Source organism: Biomphalaria glabrata, chromosome 12, assembly GCF_947242115.1.
Source record: "Biomphalaria glabrata chromosome 12, xgBioGlab47.1, whole genome shotgun sequence".
NCBI classification, from domain to species: Eukaryota; Metazoa; Mollusca; class Gastropoda; family Planorbidae; genus Biomphalaria; species Biomphalaria glabrata.
In genome coordinates, this window is record NC_074722.1 from 33087042 (window position 1) to 33112772 (window position 25731).

A 25731-nucleotide genomic window follows, 5' to 3' on the forward strand; every position below is an offset into this window, starting at 1 on the left:
TAATATTATTATTATTATTATTATTATTATTATTGTTGTTGTTGTCGAGAAAGAAAAAAATTCATTAAAAAAAGTTATTATCATTTTCTGAGAAAATGTTCCTTATCTGTTTTGTAAAACACACGGGGCAATTTAAAAATAGAGCTGACTTATAAGAATGCATTAAACTTGATAAGAAAGGAAATCGATTGTTCACTCTAGATACAATTTATATTAAATGCACAATGTGTATCGATTATTTTTAATCTTTGTTGACTTTTTTATTTTTAAAGCTAAAGATCCAGACCGACCATAATTAAAATTGACCTTGGTAAAGCCAAGTGAGGCTTTGCTAGGGAAAAAAATAGAAGAAACAATTTAAATGTATGGATGCCTATATACGAATTCATATATATATATGTATTGTTTATGTATATACACTTTTAATAAAAGAAAATATAAAGAACTGGTTCAATGTAGGGGAAAGTACAAGGAAAAAAAACCTAAGCAATTGAGACAAAGGAGAAATAATGTGACTAAGAGGTTTAAAATGTTTACTTTCACATTTTGATTGTTCTTTTCAATTATCTATTCTTTAAAATTTTCACAGTATTTAAGCACTTTATATTAAAAAAAAATAATTTTGGGCTCTTATAAAACAAAATGTCGTTTGATGAATAACCTATACAAAGCAAAGCTATGACAACCTTAATGTCATTATTTCATTTCCATGTCTAATCACACCGTAATTATTTTATTTTAAATGGTGACTATTTGATTTGTACCTTTTTCTAATAAAAAATATATATTTGAAAAAACAAAAAGCCCAATAAAGAGGCAAATAACCCAAAAAGATGCAGAGCCCCCAAAAAGAGGCAGAGAAAAAAGGCCATAGGATTCCTAGGATGTAAATTGACGTCAAACGCCAAAAACTGAAGTATCCTTAAAAAAAGAAAGAGAAAAAAAAGGCTTTGCTAGTTATTTTCTGTAAATATTGATTTCTGCAAGTGGGTCTCAATACACCATATTAAAAGTATACGTTTCTTGAAATATTTAGTGTTATCTTTGAGGTTAAATTTAAGTTCACTCAAAATTATTCTGCAACCCCACATTCAGACACGAGTATCCAATGGCATTGGTGATTGTAACAGTACACTAGCCCTTGACAAGGCTCCACATTTTCTAGACTCTTAGCAGATACTGACGGTATTACCAAGCAAAGTAATTGGGAGCAAGTGATTTTTCAATCATGCGCACTTCCCGTTCTGAAACTTTCTTACATTTAAAGCAGTGATGCCCAAACATTTTCGGCCGGCGGGCCAGTTTAATTTCCGACACTCATGTCGCGGGCCACATCATCGAATAGATAAAAAAAAAAAAAAGAAATAGAGAATAAACCATTTTAAATAGTTTTATTAGAAACACGTAGCACTATTTGGCCTACGTACACACGTATGGCTATAATGTAAGATCGGTTTCATCTTTTTTATTATTGAAACGTTTGTCTACTCAATGAAGTGCATGTAAAAATTGTGATCGTCTGCAACACTTCATTTCGGAAAAATGAAAAGTTTCTTCATACAACACGGAGAAGAAATCAAATACATGCATCGCTTTAAAAAAAATGTTTTGTTTTACAAATGACTTTAAAAAAAATATAAAAAATATACAAATCATGTTCCAAATCATGTTTCCCGGAAGTTTCTATATTCAAAATCTAGTTTTCGTTTCTACAGCCCCTAACCCTAACCTTAATCCACAAATATGAAATGGTACGTACCATTCTCATTGATATTAAAAGAACGTTACCAAAACTGATGCAGACTTGATGCCCTGTGTTACACACAAGATGTTAAGAACATGACTAGCTCAAGACAGCAGCGGAATTATCCAAGAACTAAAGCAACTCTCAACACTTGTCACCGAACAAATAGACATCGTGTTCATTTAAGAAAAATAATAATATGAAAATTAGAATACACTAGATTAGAATCAAATCTATCTAAAACAAAGTTAGAGTCCTAACGTATCTAAAATTTTTCAACTTTCAAAAAAAAAAATGTTCACTTTGTGCCGATGTTTAGGAGGGCCGGATAAAGCCACGTCGCGGGTCGGATATGGCCCGCGGGCCGTAGTTTGGGCATCACTGTTTTAAAGACTTCAAAGAAAAAACTGCCGCAAGAAAGCAAGGACAAGCGAGGAGAGAGAGAGCAAGACTTTATTTAGTCAAGACAAAATATTTAGATCTATGTTACAGAGGAACGTTCCAAATCACGCAAAATATTGAATTTCTTCTTAATCTTAATTGAAATGTCCATATTTTTTTTAAACAACATGACACTTGTTTACAATTTAACATTAAAAATAATTGTGTGTTGTGTAGTATTGCGCTTTCTCCTCGGATGGCGAAATTCAATGCACACGAGACCAATCGTTACACAACTATTTGGAATCGATGCACACGACACAGTTGTGACGTCAATCCTTGTAAGCAGCCTTGACGAGTTTACATTTTTAAGTGCTACAAGTATTGGTATTACTTTTTGAAAGAAGGGTAGACAATTTCTTTTTTCTAAGTATTATCAAAATATAATGGGATTTATTTGGATGACATAGGTCCTCCTGGCGGTAGAGTTGTACAGATGAATGAAACTTTACAATCTCTGAACTTTAGACCTATTTTTGGTGGCTTTGTTGTTATATCTGCCCACTAGTTGAAGCTGCTCTGAAAGCTCAATGTTTGTCAATAAAAGCATCGTATGTCATAATCAAAATGAGGATTCAAGGATGTGAGAAGGGTGCGGTTCTGTAGGATCTCGAGCTTCAAAGTGTCCAAGACAACAGCCACCCGCTCCATCAGAACTATGTCAAGTGGCCGCGAAGTGGTCGACTGTTGTCAATCAAAACAAGAACAGAGCGGTACAAAAACTCGTTCGTACCTTACTCGGTCAGACTATATCAACGCCACTCTTCGATCAGGAAACATGGAAAAGACCAGGATATCTGTGAGTAATCGCTGAATGAACTCTTTATGTAGTGTCTCTTCTATTTATGTGTATTTTTCTGTTGTGTTGCCTTTATATGAGTCCTTGTAATCACAACACATTTCCCTAAGAATCAATAAAGCAGTCTTAGACTTAGTCCAAGCGATTGTTTTCAGGCCAAGATATAGTAAATACGATTAAAGAAGTCTACAAAAAATCATACTAATTGGGTCTCTATTTGTAATTAGCCAACGGCTTAAACATGTTAAACTTCTCTTGTAAACTAAATTAACCAAACGACTCAAATTTAATTTTTGTTATATTTTCAAATAGCGTAAACATGCACATTTTGCAAGCCTCAAAATTAGATATTCTAAATAATTGAAAATAATGTCAACACAGTTATATGTAATGCAGTAGTATTATATCATCATTTGTTTTTAATTACATATATGGTGCATGGGAATGTTTGTTAAATATTCTCTAAATGAAATAAATTCCTGCATATTTCTAGGTCTCTAGGTTAATGTTATTAGATTTCTAGGTCTCTAGGTTAATCTCATTAGATTTCTAACTGGCATGTCAACAAGAAGTGACAGAACTAAAGACATGCTGTAAGCCAAGATCATGACACTGACACCTTTCTGGATCTGAAAATTTAGGAAAATCTTTTGAATAGTTTTTATATTATAATAATCATAATACAATACAATGTAAGGATAAAAAAAGGAGGAGTTCTAACACATACTATGGTCAAACAGTGTTGATATACATAGAGAACATACATACACATACCTTACATTTTACTTTATATAATGGATTGATATGAGACATAATGGATGGCGGTATGCGCGCTGGACTGTTTGGTCGTCTCGTAGGTCCCAGGTTCAAACCCTGCCCGCTGCCATCCCCCGTCGTCCTGCGGGAGGTTTGGACTAGGAAATAATCTTCAAGGAAATGTAAAACAGCTTACAATCATTTTTTTTTACAAGTAATGGAAACACCAATACGCTTTAAGGACAAAGCAGACATTGACTGAACAACAAAGGCCCTTAAGTCCACATACGTGTTGAATCAAAAGTCTTAGTCTGCCTCTTGTTGGTCTAGTTCAGCTCAAACAAGTCAATGTTTAGCTTTCGTGTTAAGAAAGATTTAATGTTGAACTATTAGGCCTAAAATTAAAAACTCTCTTCGAGTATGAAGTGTTTTTATGTATTTCTATAACATTCCGATTAGCATCCGGCAAATGTATACATTTTCATATTGGCCTCGTTATTGTTTGACATTTAATTTGTTTTAATGTAATGAAATGTATTTTTAAGAAACTTGAAAGAAATAATGATAAAGTAATTTAAAAAAAAAATTCTATTCATACATTCTGTTCAAATAACACAGGAAACTTGACATTCAGATTTTGTAGCCGAAAACTAAAAAACATAATAATGGCCAGTAAGGGATTCGAACCCACGACGTTCGAGTCAGTCCGACTTATACAACCATCTTAGCCATACTCTTATTTACGAGATTTCAGCTTAAAATAGAAGATTCGATTTTTCGATTTTCTTTGTACTTGTGCTTAGACCGAATTTCCAAGTTTTGATTATAACGAAAGTGTTTGTTCATTATTGGAATTTTTAAAAAGGGCAATATTTACAATATAACTCATTGTGAGGTGAACATCAGAAGGTGTGACGTTGTTGAGGTATAACACAACCAGCAGGTGACAGAGGTAAGTTCCGTAACTCAGCTTGGACAGAGGCATCCATCCATTCCAGGATAAGAAAGAATCGATCAAACCTGAAAGAGAATCAAGTAATTTATCATTCAGACCTAAATTGCTTCTCCCTTTTAATAAAAAAAAAATAAAGGTGTGACAATAAATATTCCCTTACCCCCGTTGCTATAGCGACAAGTAAAAACAACCCATGCCACAAACAGCGCCCACAGAGGGCTTTTTATAATTTCATAGATTCTGGAGTTTATCTCATTGAAATTGGCCACAACGCTGTAATGGATGGTGAAGTTGCCATTTTGAAAGAGCATCATGGGAATAACAATAGCAGACGTGACCAGCCAGCCAATGAGAAGCTCTTGCTGATTGAACCAAGAAAAATCATTTTTAAATGAGCTTATCCATTTAAACATTTCTTTTTTTTTTTCTAAAATATTTTGGCAGGTTTATTTTTAAAAATATTTGATGACATCTTTAACAGCAACATATGTTTTAATAACAACAACTCAAAGTGAGTCTTAAATGCTTGTCTTTGCTTAAAAAAGTAAAGTAAGGTACCTCTTTTAGACTTTTGGTCTACAGGGCATCTGTTTCTGTGGCTTACGGTTAACGAGGGTATCATGTGGCTAGCACATCGACCAACCACCTTTACTTTTTCCCCAAATAATATCAGGTACCCAGTATTCAAACCCAAGACCCACGTTTAGTAAGTATTGTGTTTTATCGCTCAGTGACTTACAACTATTTATTTAAACATATAACAGAAGGTTGAAACCTGAAGTAATTTCTGTTGAATCCTCAATCAGTACACTGTACTTGAGCCAGGTGCTAGTTCGCTTACTTACAACTGACTTATTGAGACCTTATGATAGATAGATATGGAGGCGCGGTGGCTGAGCGGTAAAGAGCTTGGCTTCGAACCGGGGACCGGGGTTCGAATCCTGTTGAAGACTGGGATTTTTAATTTCGGGATCTTCGGGCGCCTCTGAGTCTACCCAGCTCTAGTGGGTACCTGACATTAGTTAGGGAAAAGTAAAGGCGGTTTGTCGTTGTGCTGGCCACATGACACCCTTGTTAACCGAAGGCCACAGAAACAGATGACCTTTACATCATCTGCACTATAGACCACAAGGTCTGAAAGGGGGAACTTTACTTTACTTTTTTATGATAGATGTATGTCATTATGTGTTTCATTTTGTCTCGTCTTATCGATGAAGCTAATTGTACACAAGACCAACGTGTCTTTGGGGGAGTTGATTTAATTCATAAAAGAGATGTGAACATGTTTGTTACTGGAACTTTCGGCCTAATTTTCAAATAACAATAATATTTATGAAAGTGTGTACCCTAGTGATCTTTCTGTTGGGAGTCCAAGCGGTCAGAATGTATCCCAAAACCAGACCAATGGCATACGGTGCAACTCTGGTCCAAGGTTTGATGTAAAGTCGGTTCATGTACTTTTTGTAACTTCTGTTGAAAATGATATTTAACAAGAAAAACATATAAAATACTTTTAAAAAAAACAAAGCTTGTATTAAATATAATTGTATCAATTAGTTTGGATCAGTCATATAATTCAATTTGTAATAGATCTAGACCAACAACAATAAATCTGTGCGATCTGAAATATTTTTACCAATTCTTTTTTTTTTAGCGCTGTTTGATGCTTTTAGCTTTCTCAATAATCCTATGACTTGTCTGGACCAGATGGGAAAAGAAGGAGGGGGGGAGGATGGGGTATCTGGGTTAATGTACAGTGATACATTTAAAAAACTAGTTTACTCAGGGCTCAAGGCTTCTCAAGGGGGCTAATTCAACCTATACAACCACAGATGTCTAGTACGACTTCTCTCCTTTGTTAAAACCAAATAAAATAATTAATTACCACTAGAGCATGAATTAATTTATTTTTATTGATTCTTGTGTTGTCAGGTTAAATAAATAATTGTTCAAAATTTTGATTTGAGATTAGGTGTGGGAGAAATAACGTGTACAAAGTTTTTACCAGACAGACAGACAGAGTGAGTTGATAGAGAAAAAGAAAAAAAATGCTGGTTAAGCGAATATATAACTCTAATAGACTTTAAAGTATTCTAACGATAGCCCTGAATTAATCTTAATGAACTAAGCAAAGTGTTCCGCTAAATGCTCAGAAAGTGCGAAGTATTCCCTTAAGGAAAAAGTTTGGGAATAAAATGTTAAACCTAAATATAGATTAAACTGACCCATTATTCCAATCCTTGTAGGACTCAATGACCAGGGTGGTTGACCCTACGTGGCAGATGACCATCAGGACAGCGACCAGTAGACTGACTTTCCGGCATCTAGAGTGTTAAATGTTTTGATAGAGTTGTGTGGTCGAAAGATCAAGACCCCGGCAATAAAAACTATGCAGAAACGAATTACCAAAAAGGTAACTCATTACTCAGAGAATAAAAAAGAAAAGGTTTATAAAACAGTGAAAGGACATCGCATTACAGTCATAACGCTCAATACTGTAGTGTTTGTTTCCCTTTTTAATATGTAGTAATACTAATAAATCATTTAAATTTTCGATTGACATGTTTTGTTAGGAAAAATGAACAATGGACCTCGTTTACCAATCGTAAACAAACACCATTTAGCCACGTGATTCTCTGTCTCTTCTATACAAATTACGTAATACACAAAGCCTGTCACGAGATACGTTGTTTTTTTTCTTCGTTGTCTTATCAATTTTATCACGTGGCTAAATGTTGTTTGTGTACGATTGGTGAATGAGGTCCGTTGTGTAAAGCTTCAACTTGATTCGAGAATCGGAAGTGGAGGAAATGACGTTCACAGTGTGTGTTCCAGACAGAGTCACGTGACATAAGCTTTGTATTAAAAAAAAAAAAAACAGAAATAAAAAAATAAAAGAAGGAAAGAAACTGAAAAATAGTTGATGGTTAAATCTAATAGTCCCCAGTTGTTGCTGTTTGTTTGTTTGTTTGTTTGTTTTGTTTCAGGATCAAGCCTAATACTTACCCATATACAATGGGGAGAGTAAAAACAGGAGCCATGATGTAGAACTGCATATCGTTAGGTAAATACCAGGACCAGGTCATACACTGCAGACGTAAGGAGATGGTAAAATAGGTTACATTGTTACAATGTTTGTTACATTGAAAAATATTTTTTATCTGAATCGTGTGTGATCGTGTGTGATCGTAAGCGATCGCATGTGATTGTATGTGACTGTGTGTGATTGTGTGTGATCGTATGTGATCGTATGTGATCGTATGTGATCTTATGTGATCGTATCCGATCAAATGTGATCGTATGTGATCAAGCTTTTGTGTAAAACAGTTTCCTACTTTGTAAAAATTTACATCAAAGAAAAGAGAATATAAAAGGATCTAAACCTACACAAGTTTCTTCTACGTTAGGTATGTCAAAATTTGTGGGTCATAGTTGGGTCTACGCCGCCACTGATACACACTTCCCTATCTTTTTTCCTTTCAGTTAAAACTTTCAACTTTAAAAAAAAGACTATGACTATAAAACTCTAAAAAGTTAGCATTAACTCTTTCTCTCCTAACTGACGATACCAGCGTTGATTCCACCAGAATGTGGTAAATAATTACGGAGAGAAAGAGTTAAAAAATGTACAGAATAAAAGCATTTGTTTTCTAGGTCGATATCTCTCTCTTTCGCATTATCATTTTCTTTACTGGCAAATGTACATTTTATCTGTTTCTAAAATAATAAGTTTGTAACATTTTAAAATGTATGTGAACAGATTTCCTATAAAAATTATTGACGTTAAGATGCAAAGTTAATCCTTTATTTGCACCTCGAATTCCAAATATTTGCACATGTGTTTAAATACATAAAGATGCAAAATATAAAAATAAAATGACATTGATGTATGATATACATTTGGTTTTGCTTGGTAGTAATATTTAATTTTAAAATCCAATATTGTAAAACAAATTCACTTCATGATGTTGAGTATTTATAGTCACATACCATTTCTTTGTAGTCGAAAAAATTACTGATGTAGAGAAGATTACGCCACCAGTAACGCCTGCAGCTGAGGTAACCATGAGAGGTAGTGGAGTAGGGACTAGAGTTGACGTAGGGTAAAAGTCCGGTGTAAATCAACATTGCGACCATAAAAGACGGCGTCAACCTGCACGATAGGAGAACAATATCATTTATATAGACGATATGCAACCAAGTGACTGGTTTCAAAAACAAATTAGAGATAATTTGTACACTTTTCAATACCGGCGATTCATAGCTTTGGAAAGAGAAAGCTGGGGGTCACTTACAAAGGCCTACTGCAGGGGTTCTCAACTTGTGGGTCGCGACCCCCTTGGAGGTCGATTGACGAATTGCCAGGGGTCGCCTAAGACCATCGAAAAAATGGATTGTCATTGTCTATTCTTCTGTTGCTGTATGTATGTGCGAGGGGGGGGGGTCGCGGCAGAGTGGGGATTGTAAAAAGGTGTCGCCGAGCCTAAAAGGTTGAGAACCGCTGGCCTACAGGATACACATTTGAGACAACAATAAAAACTACTGCTGAGGACAGACGTAGAAGGCGAAAGGAGGACTTAAATAGCCGGCGGACAATGGTTATGTTTGGGATTGGTGTGGCAAAATATGTATATATATATGGCTCCTCCTTCGTGGTTGAAGATGAGCAGTTTTCTCATTTCCTATCAAACACGAAAATTGACTGTAAAGTCCAATCGTTGATTTGAAAGGTCGGCCGCATACGTGGCACGGGTTAGGTTTGGTCAGTTGCAGACAGGCCTGCTTCTTCTCTCAGCTTTTTGTTGGTTCGGCGCTCTTTCACGCTGGCCATTCTCCTTGCTTCGTAAGTCGTGACTGCGAGTCTCACAGCTTCACGACATGTGGAGCGATCGAGAGCTAGTGCTTCCCAGCCTTGAATGTCATATCACACTCCTTGAAGGAGGTCCTAAGGGTGTCTTTATAGCGCTTGTATTGACCCTGCCCCCCCCCAACCCCCGGGAGCGCTTTTCTGCACAAAGCTCCCCGAACAGAAATCGTTTTGAAAAGAAATCGTACTAGACAGATGAGGTGGTATAAGCTGAATTAGTCCCCTTTAAGACTCGAGCCCTGGAGTGAAGATTTTTTTATGCATTTATAAAAAGATGATATAAACATTCACAAAGATATCCCCTTCTTCCCTCCCCCTTTCACAACTGGTCCAGACAAGGGATAGGATCATAGCGCATTAAGAAAGGTAAAAGCTAAACAATAACAATTGGTAAAAATATTTCTAATCGCAGATATTTATTACATCGCAGTTGATAGAGCAAATAATTATACCACTTATCCAAATTAATTGATACAAATAGACTTAATATGTCTCTTTTTTTTTTTAATATTTCTTATGTTATTTTTTTTTTACTATTCTTCTTATCAGGTTGTGAAATCATACTTGGTGGGTGAACACTTGATATATATCTCGAAAAAGGCTCTAACAATTTTCCTAGAAAATTAACAGTTTATGTATATCTGTGGGAAAAAATAACTAATAACTGACCACACAGTGAAATCTCAGGTTTGACCGTTATACTTTTTAAAATTTTTTTTTTTTAATTACATGTCGCTTATGGTTTTTTATATTTTGAACATGTATTTGACGGGAATTAGCGCACTCGACGGAACGTCTTATGTAGAAATCTTTAATGAGACGGACAATAGAAGATTGTGCATAGCTCATTGGAAAGATTCCTTGCAATAATGAGGAATTTCAAGAGTTACATCCATTTAGAAAATTATAGACCAGTATCAGCTTTATGACGGAGACATTAATTTCAATAAAAAGCTTTTTTGTTACTTGTTCTAGTTGTTATCAGAATCCTAAGCATGGTTCTAGTGTCGTCGTCAAACATTGTTGTAGGCCTAGGAACTGTTGTTTTATATAAAGCATGAAGTAATACAGAGTTTTAAGAGCCTACCTGGCATATCTATGAGTGTAGTATGCGACCAAATGGCCAGGTTTCAGGTGGCCTAATTTCTCTGAGTTTCTGATGAACAGATAAGACACCAGGCATCCACTGCAGAAGACAAAAGTCTGGTCACTAGAGCATGCACTATATTTAGTAATTTGACTGTTTTAGTGGAGTCGTAGTAAGATTTAAGAACATTTTGATTAATATGAATAAATATAATTCCAATACCTTATAAAAAAGAAAGTCTCCACACCATAAGTTGCATTGAATAATAAGTACGCCAGCCAGTGCTTCATTACGTTTGATTTCATTGACTCATCTATGGAAAGGACTCGTTCATAAGCTTATTTAAACATTTATAAAACTTTGTCTAGATATCATCAACCTCATTATCATCATCATGATTGTCATCATCAAGCTCCATGGGAGAGGTTCAAATCCTCTCTCACAAAAGCCCTGAACAGAAACCCTGCGGTTATAGTGCACTGCTCGTATGTCACCATACATGTCAGAAACTTCAGACGTTCAATCTAAACTTAGTATACAATCCAAGATTAGCCTATAGTATATAGTTCTCAACACCCTATAGTTATAAATTTGGTTTACTTTCTTATTGAAGATTCTAAGTATTAACTCTTTCTCTCCTAACCGACGATACAAACGTTGATTCCATCAGAATGTGGTAAATAATTACGGAGAGAAAGAGTTAAAACAAAAATTCGAATTTCGACAAGTTTTTTTTTAGTGTGTGAGTGGGTAGTAACATATTTGTAGAGAAGGGAATAATCATTGTTATTTCAATGCGCTGTATATCATTATTATAATTTATATTCATCACATTATTAATCCTATAAATATTTACAATAAATGTGAAACCAGAAATAATGGCACAAATCGGTTCCGAGTAAGACAGATTAATATTCGAGACAACTTTTTTTCTCTGGCTTTGTTTTTTTTTTTTTATAATTAAACCAGACCAGACTACGGACACGTTTCTAAATTTATAATCCTCACCTTTAATTTCCGGCAAGAAATTGGCCGTGTGACCAAGTACCACCCACAACATGCTTAACACACGCAGACCGTTAAGACAACGGATGTCACCATCAGAGCTCTCAGTCTTCAGAAGGTCAAGGAGATTGGTTCTCAAAGAGAATGACAGAAGAATTCGTTTCACCAGACCTGGAACAGTAAGATGACGTCAGTGTAGTATATGTAAGACTTAGAGCTAACATCACTCATAACAACATAATAATAATAATCATATTAGTCACTTGAAACGGAAATAACCTTACAGTGAGAAAAAATATTTTATTTCACAAGGTTACAAAGACAGTTTGTGTGGAAACACAAGCTCAAAGTCGGCCCCAACAGTGGTCCACCTAGGAAGGTAAAAATGCAGGTTTTAATATTTTCAGAAAGAAAATCATTGTTAGATTCTATCGAAGACAAATGACTGAGAAGAATGGAGAAAGAAGGTTCACAGATCCTGTGTGGTGTCCCAGAATACAGTGGTATGTATTTAGAGGCTAAATGTATTGTTTGTTTGTTGTAACTTTGGTATGACCGAGTTATATCCCTTTCTGTATGTACTCCCAGATTATGAACGTGAATAGTCTGCACGTGATGTGAACTGAATGTTTTTAAGTTTTCCTTGCGTGTGAGAGAGATTGTGTTAGTCACGTGTCATCTTGTGGTGGAACAAGACGTTAACACTTTAAATAACAGATATTACTGTCAGGACAGTTGGTCGTTGTATTGCCTCACAACACCCTAGTAACTCTATCCCATCAGTCCTACATAAGTCTTCAAAAGAACGTTTACCAACGTATTTACGTTTTGACCTACCTCGTCCTTCAATTCGTTTACAGCGAGCACTGAGTGATTCGTTCGAATCATTGGAACCATTTCTCTCTGTTTCTCTCCTTTCTGCTGAGTTGTCGTTTTGATTGTGATCTTCAATCTCGTCTGTCGTAAGTTTGTTTCCTTTCTCTGTTGTATTTACTTTTAAAGTCATTCGATCAATGCAGTCGACAAGAGTCCCAAGAACGGCGAAACACATCAAGGTGGCTAGCACCACTCTGTAATTGCAAGTGCATATCTAATATATAAAGTAGAACGTAAGGAGTATGTATGTATGTCCCACATTCAAATCAAAACCATTCACCCAATCTTTGATAAAAAAATTTGGCATAAATGTTCCTTAGATATCATGGCGGGAAATAAAATAGCAAAATTTATCTCTATTAAAGAAAGAAGCTTTTTAAGAAATCGGGTAAACCCGTTTTCACAGTATTTTATATTTGTATGAAAATTTGGCTTAATGGGTAAAACCATTTTCACAATCTACTTTAATTTCGTGGTAAAATAGTTCACAATCTACTTTAATTTCGTGGTAAAATATAAATAAAAAAAGAAACTTCGCCAAGTTTGACATAGACCTAAATCCAATCGATTAGATCAGTAATACCTAAACTAAGTCTCCATTATCTTAAATTCGGACCGGTGATATTCATCATTTCAACATATTTATTCAGTTTCATTCTAGTAAAATATAATCAAAAATCGTTGTCAAACTATCATGAACTGAACTAAGACATGAGCGAAATGTTCAAATGACGATTGTCCTCGAGACGGCTTAGCGAGAAGAGATTAAGTCTGGCAAAGAATTTGTCCTAAACACATTTAATAGAAACTTATCAAACTATCGGCGTTAGGCTCGACCGAGTTGTACAAGTTTAATTCAAGAAAAACTAAAACAAATAGAGACTTACAAAGCTACTTACACAGCGAGCCAGAACCAGGAGTCTAGCCAGGGATTCTCAATCTCATTTCTTACTACGTTTATATAGTCAAAGTTTAATTTCTCTGTAAGGAAGTTAGGATGGAATGCAATAAGCAATATATTTAAAAATACAGTAACGCAGTGGCTCTCATACTGTGTTCCGAAAGACAAACATAGGGGTCTGCAGAAAGAAGATTGTATACAATTAAAGTAAAGTTTTCGCAAAAAGCCACTTTATCCACTTTATCCAATCCGATAATTTTAATATATATATATAGTTCGTCCATCGTGGTTCGATGATGACCACTTTTGTTATCCAGGGGGCTGATGGATTTAATAATAATCAACTCGACGCTCATTACTGTTTAATATTTCTATTAGGTATTATTCTACCTGAAGACATTCTTCACTTGGATATTCCATACTGGGTATTCTACCATTTAACGCATGCACAAACTCAGATTCCGATCACAGATAAATCCAAACTAATACAGGGGCAGCTTTTTGATACATCCATAAGCGAGGATTTTAAACCAATGTCTGAACAAGGAGACCACAAAGTCTGGTTACAAAAACAGATTCCTATTTTATAGTCTGCATTATGGAAGTTGATGTCTGTTTTACAGTCTGCATTATGGAAGTTGATGTCTGTTTTACAGTCTGCATTATGGAAGTTGATGTCTGTTTTACAGTCTGCATTATGGAAGTTGATGTGTGTTTTACAGTCTGCATTATTGAAGTTGATGTCTGTTTTATAGTCTGCATTATGAAAGTTGATGTCTGTTTTATAGTCTGCATTATGGAAGTTGATGTGTGTTTTACAGTCTGCATTATGGAAGTTGATGTGTGTTTTACAGTCTGCATTATTGAAGTTGATGTCTGTTTTATAGTCTGCATTATGGAAGTTGATGTCTGTTTTATAGTCTGCATTATGGAAGTTGATGCCTGTTTTACAGTCTGCATTATGAAAGTTGATGTCTGTTTTATAGTCTGCATTATGGAAGTTGATGTCTGTTTTATAGTCTGCATTATTGAAGTTGATGTCTGTTTTATAGTCTGCATTATGGAAGTTGATGCCTGTTTTACAGTCTGCATTATGAAAGTTGATGTCTGTTTTATAGTCTGCATTATGGAAGTTGATGTCTGTTTTATAGTCTGCATTATGGAAGTTGATGTCTGTTTTATAGTCTGCATTATGGAAGTTAATGTCTGTTTTAAAGTCTGCATTATGGAAGTTGATGTGTGTTTTACAGTCTGCATTATTGAAGTTAATGTCTATTTTATAGTCTGCATTATGAAAGTTGATGTCTATTTTACAGTCTGCATTATGGAAGTTGATGTCTGTTTTATAGTCTGCATTATGGAAGTTGATGTGTGTTTTACAGTCTGCATTATGGAAGTTGATGTGTGTTTTACAGTCTGCATTATTGAAGTTGATGTCTGTTTTATAGTCTGCATTATGGAAGTTGATGTGTGTTTTATAGTCTGCATTATTGAAGTTGATGTCTGTTTTATAGTCTGCATTATGGAAGTTGATGCCTGTTTTACAGTCTGCATTATGAAAGTTGATGTCTGTTTTATAGTCTGCATTATGGAAGTTGATGTCTGTTTTATAGTCTGCATTATGGAAGTTGATGTCTGTTTTATAGTCTGCATTATGGAAGCTGATGTGTGTTTTACAGTCTGCATTATGGAAGTTGATGTGTGTTTTACAGTCTGCATTATTGAAGTTGATGTCTGTTTTATAGTCTGCATTATGGAAGTTGATGTCTGTTTTATAGTCTGCATTATGGAAGTTGATGTGTGTTTTATAGTCTGCATTATGGAAGTTGATGTCTGTTTTATAGTCTGCATTATGGAAGTTGATGTGTGTTTTACAGTCTGCATTATGGAAGTTGATGTCTGTTTTATAGTCTGCATTATGGAAGTTGATGTGTGTTTTACAGTCTGCATTATGGAAGTTGATGTGTGTTTTACAGTCTGCATTATTGAAGTTGATGTCTGTTTTATAGTCTGCATTATGGAAGTTGATGTCTGTTTTATAGTCTGCATTATTGAAGTTGATGTCTGTTTTATAGTCTGCATTATGGAAGTTGATGCCTGTTTTACAGTCTGCATTATGAAAGTTGATGTCTGTTTTATAGTCTGCATTATGGAAGTTGATGTCTGTTTTATAGTCTGCATTATGGAAGTTGATGTCTGTTTTATAGTCTGCATTATGGAAGTTAATGTCTGTTTTAAAGTCTGCATTATGGAAGTTGATGTGTGTTTTACAGTCTCGTTATATAGTACAACGTTGATTGAATGCGGTCATGAACCTCACCACAAATAAAACAAAACGGTGTAGCGATTTCTGCTGGTTGAAATTAGCGGTTGCTACTTACAAACATAGAGCCGGACATAAATACACTCATAACAACTCTTCAACCTCATCCAATTTTATTTATTATAATTGAAACAAAATATATCTCAACAAACACTCCCTCAACAGGATGTTGTTCTTTTTATAACATTTGTAAATTATATACTATGCATTTGGGTAGCTTTTTCACATGAGGGGTCCATGGGCACGTTTTGATTATTTTAAGGGTCCAGGCGTAAAACAAGTTTGAGAACGTCTGCAGTAGCAGATACAGTTGTTGTCCTAATGTTGTTAATTTTTTTGCTATAGCTTAGTTGTTCTTTTTAAATTTGTTTCTAGCTTGGAGTTGGTCCCAAAAATCGCACTCTGCCTGCAAATTAGTTTGAATTTTGCACACGTTTTTTTTTTTCTTCGGCACATCCGTTTGTCTGTTGCAAAGATCTTGTATGTACTGTCCTAACTCTAAATCTCATATTCTAAAATGGACTAATATATAAAAGTATAAATACGCCGACCAGTATTTTTAAAAATATTATTGTTTCTAGATCAAAAAAGTCTAAAACATAGCAGGGATGTCAATGGAAGAGCAGATGATGATAGTTACCTGCAAAGGTTTTGCCTATATCATCTAGGTCACCATAACTGCAAGACCTGGGTACGCAGACAAACCATCGGAGCACAACGCCCTGGCGTGGCTAAAGAAATAAACCCATTGTTACCTGAACTTTAAGTACATAAGGACTAAATAATAGTTAATTTTCGCGTGTCTGTGACGCACCTTTCGCAAGCCTGCATGCTGCATCCAACATCACAATGCAAGCCTTCATATAGAACCCCCAAGGAACGAGAAAGAAGGAACGGCCCAGAAAGCGTGGTCGAGAGGCTAAGTGCGCTTGAACTTGGCTTGTCTTGGCTACCTAGATGGGGGCTCGAGGCTCGACACCCGACTCGGGCAGAGTTGTGTTTACTGAGCGCCTAAAGGCAGCACGGAAAACCAACTCCTAGATACCCCCTCCCCCCCCCCCCCCCACTGGTCCACAAAAGCTATAATAATAAAAATACCTGGCGCCGCGATTGCTAAAGACTTACGGACAGAGAAAAGAGACGCCTGGAGGAAGCTGGCTCGTGGTCCAGTCGGGACCACAGGCAGAAATGAGATGAGATTATCCATATAATCCGAATCGTTTAATATTGAATTGTTCAAAACTTAATTTGATACAATGACTTTTATATTAATAATAAGGTTTGTCTTCGTTGTCTACAGGTTCCATATCAGTTAACGAGGAGTGCAGTATATCACTGGCTACGCAGCCCCAGCTGTGACCTACATATTTTGCCCCTTCCAGCGCAGACATAACCATTGTCCGCCGGTGATCAAATTAGATTCTCTTTTCACCGTCTAGTCTGTCTTTGAAAGAGGATTTTTAATAAATAGTCAAACGGCGGAGGCGCTGTGGCCGAGAGGTAAAGCGCTTAGCTCCCGAATCGGAGGGTCCGGGGTTCGAATTCTGGTGAAGACTGGGATTTTTAATCTCGGGATCTTAAGAGGCCTCTAAAGGCGGTTGGTAGTTGTCCTGGCCACATTACATCCTCGTAAACCGTGGGTCACAGAAACAGATTACCTGCTCCATAGATCGCAAAGTCTGAATGGTAAACTTCACTTCACTTTTGTAAGTGACATCATATATTAACCATTTCATTCTGTTGGTATATAATATACGTTTACAGAAAGATACTAGTGTTAGCTTTTGTTATTTCCAATAGATTTATGCTTCAGGAGAGTAGAAAACATAATTATTTTATCATTATCAAATATAGGCTATGTACTTGGAGACATAAAGGTATGGATTTGAACTAAACGTGAGAAGGTTCAAAAAAGCACTCTATTTATAAGTACAGGTACTTTATTTACAAGTACACTGTTACTTTTTAGCCTAAAGCAGTCTTTTTTTGGTGAGCTGAAAGGTGGTCGACGTAATAGAGGTACCCCCTAGGAAACGTTTCAAAGACCAGCATATGCGCCAACTTATCAGATGCCCAACCTAATTCAACCTGCGGGCCAATTTAATTTCCGACACTCGTGTTGCGGGCCACATGACCAAAAAGGCACAAAAAAAAATGAAATTTGGCTAAATCAATTTTATTAGAAACCTGTGGATCTAGTACTTACAACTTACATTAATTAATGGGATAGCTGAGAGATTTTTTCTACGCATCAGAAAATGGCTTCATTTCTGTTTAAAATGTGGGCAAAATTATAGCTAGCTAGCCAACGACACATTCTCTTGTGTTTTGCTAAATATTCCAATCGATAGTCTTACTTCTCGGCGTAGTTTTAAAATCGTTTTATTCACGGCTCAAACCAAAAATGCCGTCATATTTGTTTTATAATGTCGTTTATATGATGCTTTAAAAAAAAACAGCCACTATTAATAAATCAATTATGTTGGGATATTGTCATGTTTCACACACACACACACACAAATTCTCTTCGATGGCGGCCTGGTCGTGCGGTATGCGCGCTGGACTATCGCTCGAACTTTTCAATAGTCCAAGATTCAAACCCTGCCCGTTGCCATCCCTCGTCGACTTGGGGGGGGGGGGGGGTAGGTTTGAACTAGGAACTAAATTATCTTTAACTCTGAAGGAACATCCAAATCATGTAAATCATTTTACCAGCAAACAAACATTTTTTACAAACACAAAGTAAATATCCGTTCACTTTTCCTGTTAGATTCTAAATTCCACTTGTACTTTCTTCAACTCTCCTATTTCAAAAAAGTTCAAAGGTTAAAGGTCATGGTGCCAATCCATCAGAAGGCTCTTACGTACATAAGATACATTTATCAACCTTTTTTTTTTTAGAAAGGGGTGGGGGATTTTGCACTCTTTGTGCCGAAGTTTCAGCGGGTCGGATGGAAACACTTCGCGGGCCGAATCTGGTCCGCAGGCCTTATTTTGGGCATCACAGTCTTGAAGTAAAATGTGTATGTTTTATGATTCAATCTAGGTCAGGTGAAGTTTTTTAATGAAGTATGAAGATATATTGATATAAAACTGTCTTTAGTGAAATAACAGATGTTACATAATATTTTTTTTATTTTATCGAATTCACTTTGAAAACGAGAATGTTTTTGACTGATTAGACTATTTCAATATCTATTTCAGAAATGTAGTGCATAATTATACAAATAAGATTTTTTAAAAATTGAAAACAAATGTGTTTTTATTAGTTTTAATTTAAAAAAAAATAATTCAAACTGTACAATTTGGTCCAGAAATTATCGTTCCGGTATTTCAAAAATTTATTAGAATTGTTTCCCTTAATTTTTCTTTTTTTTCCAGAGTCTGTCACCACTCTTCAATAATATTGTTACGAATCTCACTATCCAGGCTCTCTTCAAACTGCACCACACGACACCAACTTAAAGAATTTGACAACTCAGGGCTCAAAAGTAACGTAACACTTTAATAGTGGAAAAAAAATCTGAGCCAATACTGTACAATTGGCAACACGTAACACAGGCTGTACAAATATCTCTCCGTATCAACCGTACCGCCGTATCAACTCTTGCACTGGCCTCTCCGTCTCGTTCCGGGCTTGCACTGGGTTCAACAGTTCAGGACTGACTTCACACACTGGGCTCGTTGTGTCGGACTCGATCACAGACCAAGATAAATACGCCGTTCGTCACAACTGTACTTGAAAGTACTTCGCACTGAACCGTCGTAATGCTCCGTGCAGAACCACACCGCTGAACCACACTGAACTATGTTGTAGTCGACCGGACTGTAGTGAACCGGGCTTTGCACCCTCTTGACTGCGACACCTCTGCTCTTTATATAGGGTCCCTGCTGGCCTTCTAGAACCGGACGGAACATCTCTTGACGTTTCTAGTTTCGTCACATGACTACATCCCTCGTGACGCTACTGAGCTTTGTTCACGACGCCGATCCTTCCCGGACTGTCATGTTGACACTCGGCTGACCGTCGTAACCCGTCACGGTTGACCGCTCGCCTAGCGATGGCCTGGGGCGATTTGCATCGGCTGACTACACACACACCGCTACCCCCATCTGAGCCACCACCAGGTTTATAACAATATGCTCGGTAAGACAGCTCCTCCAATGTATTTAATGGAATAACATCTTACTGTTGCATGATACTTACAGAAGTATTAAGTGCAGTTACCAGTTCCATCTCTGTATATCTTCCAGTCAACTCATCATCATCGTCTACCATCTGACCAATAGACTCACACTGGTCAAAACTGCCCAAAATCCTTTTCATTTGTTTAATGGCTCCTGTAGCAGGAACACCATTCGAGTCGGGAACTGCAGTGATATTAGTAAACAAAAAAAAAAGTGAGATTTTATTCTCTTATAAATTACAGACGTTTTTATAGAAAAAATTATTACATCTATCCATGTGCTAATTTAGTCGTCTTATCTTCTTATCATCTTATCTTCGTATCATCTTATCTTCTTATCTTATACAGACTCGAACACTGTTAAGTCATTGGTATTATTTTCTAGCTGACTTAAAGAACCTGATTCATGCTAACTACTGCTAGAAATAATTTCAACCTGTACAAAGAATATAAATATCAATACGACAACTAACATTCGATATTCAGTATATCGCAATAACAATAAGCGATAATAAGTGTGAAGGTTGGCGTTACATTTCTATAACTATAACTCGACAAGTTATAGAAAAACTCAAATAGAAATTTAGATTAACTAGTGTACCTTTATTCTATGGACAATAATTTTGTGAACCTTTTTGCTACGGACATTAGTTAGGAAAAAGTAAAGGCGGTTGATCGTCGTGCTGGCCACATGACACCCTCGTTAACCGTGGGGTACAGAAACAGATGACCTTTACATCATCTGCCCTATAGACTACAATGTCTGAAAGGGGAACTGTACTTTTTATTTTTACTTTTTATTTCTACGGACCTTAATCATTGTACCTAAATACTAAGGACCATAATTTAATGTACCTAAATACTAAGGACCATAATTTAATATACCTAAATTTTAAGGACCATAATTTAATGTATCTAAATGCTACGGACCATAATTTAATGTACCTTAATACTAAGGACCATAATTTAATGTACCTACATTTTAAGGACTATAATTTAATGTATCTAAATGCTACGGACCATAATGTAATGTACCTAAATTCTAAGGCCTACAATTTAATGTACCTAAATGCTAAGGACCATAATTTAATGTACCTAAATGCTAAAGAGCATAGTTTGGTGTACTCATTCTAAAGATCATGATTAGGTGAACCTTTATGCTAAAGGCCACAGTTAAGAATACAAATCGGTGTATACATATGTTAAGGTCTAAAGGACATTACACTTACATGCTAAGGCCCATAAGTCGCCTCTCTCCAGGCCCTCAGAGATGTTTTGGAAATGTTTCAGACATGATCCAGTGACGTTATAGGGCAAAGAGTAGAACTGATCCATCTCCTCCTTTAGTCTCATTGAAAGTATCCTACTAGTGGAAATAAAAATGGAATATTACAAACAGTTGTGTGTTGTTTAGTCAACCATCGCAACTGAAACATTACTTTTATGAGTTATTTTATATAAAACAGAGGCGGATTAAGGTGGTGGCGAGTGGGGCAACCGTCCCAGGCCATGCGTCTTGTAAAAGGAGGGGGGGGAGTCACGATAAAAGAATCTTTGTCACCGCCAGCCCATCGTAAAAATAGTCGAGGCCATGATGTGACACTCACCCAGGGCCGGCTCACTGCTAAGGCCACATCTGTCTATAAATAACACAGGGGCCTATATTTCAGAACATTTTCAAAACCGCTGTGACATGACCTTTATTGATTCGTCAGATGAATTAAGTTGCGCGTTTTATTCTTGTCCACTTAAATAAATAAAAAACTCAAGAGAAATATTCCTGTTCACATTAAACGCAGGTAAAGGTGGCATTTGCTTTGGTGGTAAAAGAACCAGCCATCGTTCGTTCGACTCGCTTTTCTTTCAGACCTAATGCCAAAACATGTTCGTTTCCCATTATTCGGTATTCGTAATGTGGTCTAGGGCTTCGTCTTCCAAGTAGTTAATGCGGTCTAGGGCTTCGTCTTCCAAGTAGTTAATGCGGTTTAGGGCTTCGTCTTCCAAGTAGTCAATGCGGTCTAGGGCTTCGTCTTAAAAGTAGTCAATGCGGTCTAGGGCTTCGTCTTCCAAGTAGTTAATGCTGTCTAGTGCTTCGTCTTCCAAGTAGTCAATGCGGTCTAGGGCTTCGTCTTCCAAGTAGTCAATGCGGTCTAGGGCTTCGTCTTAAAAGTAGTCAATGCGGTCTAGGGCTTCGTCTTCCAAGTAGTTAATGCTGTCTAGTGCTTCGTCTTCCAAGTAGTCAATGCGGTCTAGGGCTTCGTCTTCCAAGCAGTTAATGCGGTTTAGGGCTTCGTCTTCCAAGCAGTTAATGCGGTTTAGGGCTTCGTCTTCCAAGTAGTCAATGCGGTCTAGGGCTACGACTTTCAAGTAGTCAATGCGGTCTAGGGCTTCGTCTTCCAAGCAGTTAATGCGGTTTAGGGCTACGACTTTCAAGTAGTCAACATCTATGTCCACTCTTTGAGGTTCCGTTTGGTTACATACACAAATCGGAGGTTGGAGCCAGTCGCAAGTGGCCAGCAGAGGGCATAATGCGGACATGGCCTGGCCAACGCTGGCGGCGTTTCCTAAGGGGAATAAATGTACCCGTTCTTCCCACTCTATTTTTTCACCGTAAATAATTTAATGTAAAAAGTTTAAATTTAGCTCTTTCTACTTTCATTTTAGCTTTCTACTTTAATAGTTGTAGCCTATATTATAGACAAGAAATATTATACAGAATCACGACACAGAGACGTGACATCATTAGGCGATGTATTGTTAGGCACTTAGTATCGAGATACAATACTTGACGGGCTTTAAAAGTGAAATTTTGTGACGTCACGGATAGTGGGATTTAGCTTGTTTATGTGAGTATTATTCGGTTGGTGCTAGGACGTCATTAAAGTTATATGAAACTGAAAGTTTAGTCGTCAAGTTCTTTGCAGTGTTTTTATTTGTGTGCCTACTAGTACATTAAGCCAGAAGATTCAGAAATACGTAACAGTATTGTTTCCCTATGGATACTTGTTTGTTTTATTTATATGTTTCGGGTGTCCCTTCACAATTGAACGATACTTCATCCCGGCCCTAACCTGTCACAGGACGGCGGGGAACGGCGACTGGACGTGTTTGACTGGCACACTAAGTTATTCCCTGCCGTCCCCTGCAGGCGAGAGCGTCCGAAACGTATAAGACAAGACGTGAATAAATAATAGGAACATTGAATGTTAATTAACATGACCAATTGTTCTAATGATTGACAGACTCTTAACTCCATCCTACTTTCACTATTGTGAATAGAAAACATCTCGGCTAAACTGTTACAGCCCCTAAAGGAATGTAGGTAGCAACTCTCCCATGAAATACTCTTTTTTTACAAAGCTTTCATCAACTCACTCTGTCCGTCCGTCTGTCCCGGTAAAAAAGTTTGTTCATGCTATATCTCCCACACGCAATCTTGGATCAAGTTGAAACTTTGCACATCAATTCATTAGCATAAACATGTCATAAATCAAGAAATGAACCAAATAGTCAAAAAATAACTGGTTATTAATTATTTTGTTTGATATCGAAAAAGGGAAATAAAATGTTATACATTCTCTAGTGATATAGCTGTAAGGGCGACTTATTCCCTTAGACAATCTATATAGTACGTTGATTATTTCTTGTATGTTTGGTACCTTTGAGTTTGTTTGTTTTTTTTTAAATATTTTTCTTGTTTACTTTCTGAGACAAGTATTTGTCACCTACAAAAAAAAAAAACTCGGCCTCATTCGTTAGCGGCTTAAAGGGAGGTACCAAGACAGGTTAATGCACCTTCATTAAGGACACCCCCTTAGTAAAAATAAAAATTATCTTCATAGAAATGAGATCGCGCTCATTCTCTATTTACAACATAAACTTACCGGTTGTTGGGAAAGTTCTTTTTATTACTTCCCTTTGATGGTGTGTTATTTTTAAAGTTATCTCCCTTGCTGATATTTAATGGCTCACTATAAAGTCCAGTGACTGTACTTCTAGGGCTACACTCATACAGGCTATACAAGGCTATCAAGTACGCCAAACAGTGGTATTTATCGGTTAACATTGTGAAATCGTCCTTCGGTCCATGACTGTAAATCTGTTGATTACATAATTATCATATAAACCTAAATGAGGTTTTAAAATTGCTTCGTTAGGTTTGTTTTATTACATGCAGTTGAAAAATATAAAGTAGCTTTAAGGGCAGTGTGGCCGATTACAGCTAACCGATGTGGGTGTTTCACTTCTGGTGTTGACCTAAAAAAGCTCAAGATTTGATTCAAGCTGAACTTTGTTCGCTAAGCGCTTAGAATGAAACCTACCCTACACATTTCCATTAAATAGATTAGGCCTAAGTGCACTTAGCATGGAGGACATTGCGCAATTACATATTAAATACACTAAATGAATGATTAGAAAAAGAGATCTGATCCGTCTGAAAGGTTTGATCGATTTCTAAGTTTGTGAGCATGAAGATCAATAACTAATGATGATATACAATTTACCTGAAATGTTTTTCCAAGAATAGTTCAGAACTAAATGGCATTGCTGCCAAAATGCATGGAGGAAAATTTAAATCAATTCACACATTTAATTCGTTTACAATCTGTAAAGACATCGATGATCTCAAATTTTTACCAAACACAAACACAAATTGAACTGAAAAAAAATGTCATTAGTGCTGTGCCGACCTATTATCTCATTCTTATAACACACACACACACACAAACTATATCATCACACGATCTGAGCCAGACATAAATCCTTCCAACCTGTCAGACATTTGTCTTTTTTTTTTATTATATGTACTCAGACTTAAATGATCAATTATAGAACTACACCTGAAGACACAAACTCGTCCCGTCTTAAAGGCAAAGGTAAATAAAAGCAGTGGTTTTCAAATTTAATTTACATTTTTTAATTTTAATTTTGTTCTGTCATTAAGTGTTGACAGTGGGCATCTGAGAGGAGGGCTGGGTGGGAAAGATGTGCCTAGGGGGGGGCGCCGAAATGGGTAATCAGACACCACTCTTGGCTCATACGTAAGCTGTGTACTGTCAAAAAGTTTGTCTATCTGGGAAGCACCAAATCAGCAAACGCCAATCTAGATGATGAGGTTGACTTCCGTGTTGCTTGTGCCAGTGCTGCTTTTGGCAGACTTCAAGAACAAGTGTGGCAACGGAGAGGGACTCGGCATATCCACAAAACTGAAAGTCTACAGTGCTGTAATTCTCCCCTGACTCCTATATGCATCAGAGTCCTGGACCCTATACTCCCGTCACACCAAAAAGCTAAACTCCTTTCAACTACGCTGTCTAAGGAGTATCCATAAGGTGCGTTGGTCCGACCACATACCAGACACAGAAATCTTATAGCTGTCCAATATGCACAGTATCAATGCGACAGTAAAAAGGTCCCAACTTCGATGGGCGGGACATGTAGTCCGCATGCCAAACAATCGCCGTCCCAAGCGACTTCTGAACGGGGAGTTGTGTGCAGCCGTCCCAAGCGACTTCTGTACGGGGAGTTGTGTGCAGGAAAGCGCTCCCAGGGAGGTCAATACAAGCGCTATAAAGACACTTTGAAGAGCTACTTCAAGGAATGCGATATCGACATTCACAGCTGGGAAGCACTTGCTCTCGATCGCTTCTCATGGCCTGAAGCTGTGAGTCTCCGAGTCTCAAGATTTGAGGCAAGAAGAGTGGCCAGGGCGAAAGAGCGCCGAACCAACAAAAAGCTGAGAGAAGAAGCAGGCCTATCTGCAACTGACCTAACCCACCCATGCCACAT

The 25731-nt window shown here is 36.9% G+C and overlaps 1 protein-coding gene across 1 annotated transcript; it reads right to left on the bottom strand.

Moving 5' to 3' along the window:
* Positions 1-3383: 3383 nt before the first annotated feature.
* Positions 3384-24663, bottom strand: LOC106057005 (nose resistant to fluoxetine protein 6-like). The gene is made up of 17 exons (XM_056005322.1): positions 24447-24663; positions 23826-24040; positions 21171-21307; positions 19983-20125; positions 16395-16485; positions 13430-13511; positions 12492-12724; positions 11658-11825; positions 10872-10962; positions 10650-10748; positions 8686-8848; positions 7702-7784; positions 6921-7019; positions 6042-6165; positions 4856-5057; positions 4618-4760; positions 3384-3613 (listed from the first exon to the last, which is right to left on the bottom strand). The coding sequence occupies exons 2-17, from the start codon at positions 24005-24007 to the stop codon at positions 3512-3514; spliced, it is 2142 nt and encodes a 713-aa protein (XP_055861297.1). The 5' UTR covers positions 24008-24040; positions 24447-24663; the 3' UTR covers positions 3384-3511.
* Positions 24664-25731: the final 1068 nt, after the last annotated feature.